This window comes from Lolium rigidum, chromosome 3 (genome assembly GCF_022539505.1).
Source record: "Lolium rigidum isolate FL_2022 chromosome 3, APGP_CSIRO_Lrig_0.1, whole genome shotgun sequence".
Lineage (NCBI taxonomy): Eukaryota > Viridiplantae > Streptophyta > Magnoliopsida > Poales > Poaceae > Lolium > Lolium rigidum.
The window spans coordinates 182376137-182383390 of NC_061510.1; the positions used below are offsets into that span (position 1 = coordinate 182376137).

Sequence of the window (7254 nt, forward strand, 5' to 3'; positions counted from 1 at the left end):
TAGAATATGCTCTTTTAAAGTTTTCGTATACGGGGACTGCTAGACGGGAGGCGTTTTTATCCGATTAAAAGTACTCGCATTTTATATACAGAGCCATCTACACGTATTTTACGGGGCGGAAATTTAGGGAGTCTGTTAGACATGCTCTTACTCGCTCAACACTCTTCCTCAAAGGGACCGCTCATCAACCTGCCGGTGACATGTGCAGCTCACTCACCAGTGGGTACACCTCAGGAGAGATATCATATTCATATCACCTCCTCTACTTCACTTCGTCATTACTCATTCAAAAACAAAAATGTCGTCTCATTTTGTTACTGGCACTAATTACATTCCTCGTGCAAGAACATGTGCCCCTTCGTGCAATGATTTTTTTACCAATTAATTTCGTAACAGTGGATTGCATTGCTAAGCTCACTTACTCACTCATTATTGGAGGCTGGTAGCTGGAGTAAGTTCTCATTAAAATTTGACCACCGACTAACCACGCTAAGAACAAGTTCAAGCAAAAAAAAAGGAAGGAGCAAAATGCCTCACCGAAAAAACTGAAACAGCTCCAACTAACTAGTTCTTCCTCGATCTTCTTCCTCTCCCTCCCTCTCCACAGTCCACGCCACCAACCGCTCAGCTCCACTCCGCCGACAGCCGCGCCGCCGCCAAATGACGGTGTTCCGGGGCCCTCCCGGGCGCCCCTCCGCCCTCGTGAGCTGGTGGAGGAGGCGCCCGCCGCTGGGCTTCGCCGCCAAGGTCTCGATCGCCATCGCGCTCGGCCTCTCCTTCGTCATCACATGGACCACGCTCTCCCCAACCTCCTCCTCCCAGCAGATCTCCACCGAGCGCACCTACTTCGCCGCCGACATCGCCGACCCGCCACCCACCTCCCGCAACAACGCCACCAGCACCAGCGGCGGCCACAGGAAGAAGCCCAGCCCCCGCGGCCACAGGAAGCGCCATGCTCCAGCCAGATCCCACCGCCCCAATGCCACCCCCTCGCCGGACGCCGCCGCGGCGAAGGCCAATCGCACGGAGCCGGATTCGATGCCCGAGCAAGAATCCAATGAGAATGAGAGAGAGCCGGCGTCGGAGTGGGAGACAGAGCCGGGGGAGGAGCAAGAGCAGGAGCAGGAGCCGGAATTTGCCGTGCCAGAGGAGAACGTGGAGAACAACGGGAAGGCGCCTAAGGAGGAGGAGGACGGGAAGGCGCCGGAGCTGGAATTGGGCGACGATTCGAGCGAGCTAGACGGCGACGACGATGATTTCGCGGAGACGGCCAAGAGCAAGGATTCAAAGAAGAAGAAGAAGCTGCCGCCGTTGTTCAGCCCGGCCGCGCATTACCACTGGAAGCTCTGCAGCGCCAAGAGCGGCCACCACTATACCCCTTGCGTCGATTTCGATGGGGATGGGAGCCAGCGGCACCACGAGCGGAGCTGCCCGAGGTCCCCCGTGACGTGCCTGGTGTCACTGCCCAAGGAGTATAAGCTGCCGGCTCCATGGCCGGAGAGGAAGGAGAAGGTGAGGAATTGAGCATAATTTGATGTTAATTATGAGTTTGTGATGTTTTTTGTTACTGTGGCTGAATTGTTGTTATGAACTTACACTCGCAGATTTGGTATGGTAATGTTGGACATCCTAGGTTGTCAAGTTATGTTAAGGACAACAGTTGGCTCAATCGGACCGGTGAACACCTGGTGTTCCCGGCTAAGGAATCGGAGTTCAAAGGTGGCGCGAAACATTATATTGAAACAATCGACGAGGTAACAAATGATGGGTATTTCACATTTGCTTTTGATGCAAGGTAGTTGTATGCTCAAACCAATTTCTGCACATTACCCACTAGGCACTAGCTTGCGTTATAAACAAGTACAGTAACAACTGAATGAATCATTGAGCGGGATTGTGAGATTATAAACTTGAATATGGAACCGATATTTGTGAAATCTATGGACTCAACTGTACTTGTTAATATTGAACATTTTGCTGGAAGACGACTAATGTCTCAATGATCTGTCCGGATGATTTTCTCCATAGTTGGTAGATATATTGAAACTGCAATTCTTCTCTTTGGTTTAGGTTCTCTCTCTCATTTAATGCACCAATAGGTTTTTCCTAATTTCTGGAAGGTCATTTCTAGATGGTTCCATCAACTGCGAAGTCACTTACCATAAGTATGCACTCATTGTCCTGGTAGGATAATTAATTCTTACACAACAATACAGAATGGAACAAATGATCTGGCTTTGACTAAAATTTAAGATGGACCACTGTTAACAGTTTTAATTGGAAATACATATACAAATTTTATATGGGAAATTCACATTCGATCTTGGGTGCATATGCTCCTGCCACCAAAAAAACATTTTAGAATGTCAAAAAAAAAATCTGAAACAAATTTTGCGCGTATTTCAACATGCTATGTGCGCATGCCAAGTTTCGCGGAAAACCGACATCGTTTGTGTCCTGTGTTAAAAAGATAAAGAAATGTCTCGTGAAGAGCTTTTTTGTAGCACCAAATTTTGTCTTTTTTACACATGACATAAAATATATCGGTTTTTCGCGAAACGATTTTGCAAACACAGAAAGCCTTGAGATGTACGAGCAGCATTTTTTTTTGTCAGAATTTTTTAACATTTTAGAATGCGCTTAAAACTCATTTCAAAAACCAGGAGCATATGCTACTAGGTGAAAGAACGCCTGTCCGATTATATATATTCTTATTACTTAGTGCTTAACACAATCTACACCATACTTTGTTTGCCACGTAGATGGTACCTGATATTGACTGGGGTAAAAATATTCGCATAGCATTGGACATTGGATGCAAAAGTGCTGGATTTGGAGTAGCTCTTCTTGAAAAGGATGTGATTACGCTATCATTAGGCCTTACAAATGACCAAACAGACCTTGCACAAGTTGCCCTGGAACGTGGCATCCCTGCAACAATTGGTAGTCTGGGATCAAGAAGATTACCCTTTCCTAGTGGTTCATTTGATGTTATCCACTGCAGTGAATGCAACATACCGTGGCATTCTAATGGTATGTATCCCGCTTCTTCTTTCCTCTCTTTAGACCCAGTATTCCACCATCCTGCGTACTCACATCTTGAACAACACTATGTATTGTATGGATTAGGTGGAAAGCTTCTCCTAGAGATGAATAGGATCCTTCGCCCAGGAGGATACTTCGTTATATCGAGCAGACATGGTGACCTCGAGAGTGAAGAAGGTATGCCACATTACTATGTATGGAGCAAAGGCTGGAATTGCTAAAATACCAATGCCATTATAAACGGTCAAGCCTGTACAATAGCACATCTTTCACCCAAACTATTTAAATTTCTTTCTTTGTGTTTTCAATATCTTGACAAACTTTACAGGAATATCGGCTTCAATGACTGCGGTATGTTGGAACACAATAGCTTACAGTAGTGATGATGTCAGCGAGCTTGGAGTAAAGATATTTCAGCGACCAGCCTCAAACGAGGAGTATGATCTGAGAGCAAAAAAAGATCCACCGTTCTGCAAGGAAGCTCAAAACAAAGCTACTGCATGGTACGTAGGACACTTCACACTTGCATTAATCACTAACATGTTTCCTTAATTTTATTATGTGCACTTCAGTTTGTTTGGCTTGTAAAACAGAAACTTTTTTTTCTCCTTTTGTAGGTATAATCCAATCAAGCATTGCCTGCACAAAGCTCCTGCTGGTATTGAAGAAAGAGGCAGTGACTGGCCTGAAGAGTGGCCCAAGAGGCTTGAGACTTTTCCTGATTGGCTTGGGGACTTGCAAACAAGGGTGGCTGCTGATCATAGCCATTGGAAGGCCGTTGTTGAGAAATCATATCTGGATGGTTTGGGTATTAACTGGACAAATATCCGAAACGTACTGGATATGAAAGCTGTATATGGAGGGTAAAGTGTCCTATCTTAATTTCCATTTCCCTCTATATAAACTGAAGTCCCCTCAGTAGTATCCTTTCTTAATTTCCATTTCCCACTATATAAACTGAAGTCCACTCAGTAGTATTTTCCAACATTATTTTGCAAAATATTTAATGAATTAAGTGTGATTGTTTCCTTGCAGATTTGCTGCGGCTTTGTCATCTGAAAAAGTTTGGGTCATGAATGTTGTTCCTGTGCATGCTCCAGACACCCTACCTGTCATCTTTGAGCGCGGGCTCATTGGTGTTTACCATGATTGGTGCGAGCCATTTAGCACATATCCACGGTCCTATGATCTTCTCCACGCTGACCATTTGTTCTCACGCTTGAAGAACAGGTATGTTGTTGACTGGATTATCCTTTACTTGAATTTCGACTCCAAATAACATCTGGTGTGCAGTGTGCTTATAGTGTTTGGTATGTTATTGCTCAATGTAGATGTAAGGAACCAGTCACGATTTTGGTCGAGATGGACCGGATTCTGAGACCCGGAGGCTGGGCCATCATCCGGGAAAAACTCGAGATTCTTGACCCACTGGAGGCGATTTTGAAATCGCTACATTGGGAAATCGTGATGACCTTCAGAAAGGATAAGGAGGGCATCATGTCTGTGAAGAAAACAACGTGGCGGCCATGAGCTGATCTGTCGGGTCACACACACGAATTTTTGAAGTGGTACAGTTGTTGATATGGGAAAAGGACACGTGATTTGTTCATTCGTTGCCTCACACGACCATCTACTGCCTGAGTTTGAGCACACGACTGTTGGCAGGTGGCTTTTGGTGTTCCACCTGCCAGTTTGTCTTCAGCAGCATCCAGTTCTATGTTCAGACAAAAGATTCCCTAGAACCTGAGTCTTGGATTGTGTAAAGAGGGCTGAGGGGTGAACTTGCTGTCTCAGAACAATGTAACGATGTGTAAAGGATGTAGAGTCTAGGGTATGTGTAAATGATGTAACATTGTACCAATGTACGCAGGATGTAAGCAATTGTTTGGTGTTTCTGAAAGATGTAACAACATGTAAAGATTGAGTATTTGGATACATGTCAAGTGTTCTTGGATTGCGACTGTGTGCAACAGCCGAACAAACTTTTCTCCTGAACAAATCTGAAAGTTGTGACGCTTTTTTTTTTTTTTTTTGCCTTTTACTCCCTCCGTTCCATAATTCTTATGGCAGATTTGAATGTATGCATTTACAAAAATGGAACCAGAGGAAGTACATAGAAAGAACTGAAGAACAATTTCCGTTTCTGAAGTTTTGCGTGCACGGCGTTTTCAGTTTCAGTAAGGAACACTTCAGCAAAGAACAGCAAAAACCTCTGGCAAGGGCGCACAAACAAAACCCAAGCGCCTGTGCTCCGGTGTCCCCCCCTGGCGAACGACGTTCAGCTGAAAAACACAAGGACGGTCAAGATTAGCCGATACCGCTTCGGAGTATGGTATAGCGGGCAGAGCGGTACTGTATTCTGTACGTATACGGGGATGACGTGGCGTGTAACGTGGCAAGGAAGGGGAGGCGTCGGTGACGTGTAGACAGACGTGGCGAGGGAGCGGAGGCGTCGGGGCATATAAAAGTCTGGAACCGCTTGTCCGCTTCCATTTCCCCCCGTTCCCCACTTCCGCGAACTCCATCTCTCCGCCAAAAAACCCTCGTATCTCTCCCTCTCACTCCGCCCGTAGGTTAGGCATTGGATCGTGGGCGATTGAGTAGATCTGGCGCCGATGCAACCTGGTAGAGCTGCCGCGGAAGAAGTGAAGATGCTGGCGGTCGTGGAAGGGGATGCGCGACCGGAGGCGGTTGGTGGGGATGGCGGAGCTGGGGAGGAGAAGAAGACGGCGGACAGTGCGAGGAAGACCGCCGAGGAGACCTCCGTCATCGGCTCTCCCGCCGTCGGCCCGATGGTGGCGGCAACGACAGATGTGGACGGCGACGAATGCACGCTCGAGGAAGGGCGATGCGGGTGATGCTGCCGCTGATGGTGCCGGAGCCGTCACGGTGGTGGCGGATCTGGTGGATCAGGCTGAACCGTCCGCGGCCTTGAAGGTGGTGGCCGATCTGATCGGTGAGGCGGCGTCCGGCGATGTCTGCGAGGTCAAGGACGACATGCAGATGGAGGTTAGTGCGTTTTCGTTTTTTTTTATTTCGATTAACTGGTCTGCGAGGCAAGAATGGGTGCACAGATGGTTAAGGCGGAAATGCAGATTATCGCATATTGATAATTTGAAATGTTTTAACACAATATGTTCATATACACCCATGATCCGAGTAGGATTTTCTATATAACTACTATATTAAATGGGAACAAACATCTTCTTTGTTAGAATTTTGAGGCTTCTTCCGAATTACTGTGGTGGTGACACATACTTCTCTTGGATAGTTTGATTTCCGTAGGTGTTTACCTGTGTGTAGTTTGGGGATGCGTAGCACTGTAGGTAAAGTTTGGTTACCTGTGTTTCAATGCTTCTAGATTTGTTGCCTCGGTGTGGCCGTAGCCGCGACCGGTGGTGGGGCTTCCTGGCGGTTGCTTCGATTTCTGTGTGGTCGATCGGTTCGTGGGGTGTAGCGCGATCAATTTTCCTTCCCCACACCGCTTTGACCTCTCTAGAAATCCGGTGCCCATTCTTTCTCTCTCCCAATCCCCTCACGTCTCATCCCCATCCCCATCCCCATCCCCATCCCCATCCCCATCCACGGAGATCCCCCATCCACACCACAGCTGCCAATTTTTTTGTGGTAACCGGCAGCGACAAAGGAGGTGGTGACCTGTGATACGGGGAGTGGCTGCCGGCGAAAAGAGAGGACGCGGACGGTGGCCATTGGCGGGAGGGGATGCAACGGCTGGCGGCTGGTGATCAGCCATCAGCAAGATATTGCTGGTGGCTGCTCTCCATCGCCGCCCTGGAGTAGGTGGGTTGGAGGGAGCGGAGGGGAGCAGCGGTACTAGAGGAGAGCAGAATGGAGCGGAGGACGCGAGGATCCCGACCGAATCGGCGCGGCGGTCAGTGCTCGCCGATGGAGGCCGGCCGCATCGGCATCTGCCCCATGTCGGGAATTTTTTCCGTGCCCTTTTTTCTTTGAACTCCTATCCATGGAGAAGCCACAAGAGTCCCAATCCCCTTAAGAATCTAAATCCTCGAAAATGTATCTAAATTTCTTTTTTCCTTAGTCTCCTTTTTACAGACCGGGAGTTTTATATCTGAAACTGTTGTGTTTTCTTTAGTAAAAGCATGTTTTTCTTGTCGCTGCATTTTTTCAGGTTATGGTCTTCTTCCCGAATGATGCACTGCTAGGTGATGCGTCGCTGATTGAAGGTAC

The 7254-nt window shown here is 47.5% G+C and overlaps 1 protein-coding gene across 1 annotated transcript; it reads left to right on the plus strand.

The window, feature by feature from the left end:
* Positions 1 to 633: 633 nt before the first annotated feature.
* Positions 634 to 5000, plus strand: LOC124702790 (probable methyltransferase PMT28). The gene is made up of 8 exons (XM_047234956.1): positions 634 to 1512; positions 1605 to 1754; positions 2763 to 3033; positions 3130 to 3222; positions 3374 to 3548; positions 3663 to 3908; positions 4081 to 4275; positions 4377 to 5000. Exons 1-8 carry the CDS (start codon positions 661 to 663, stop codon positions 4573 to 4575), a joined length of 2181 nt encoding a protein of 726 aa, XP_047090912.1. The 5' UTR covers positions 634 to 660; the 3' UTR covers positions 4576 to 5000.
* Positions 5001 to 7254: the final 2254 nt, after the last annotated feature.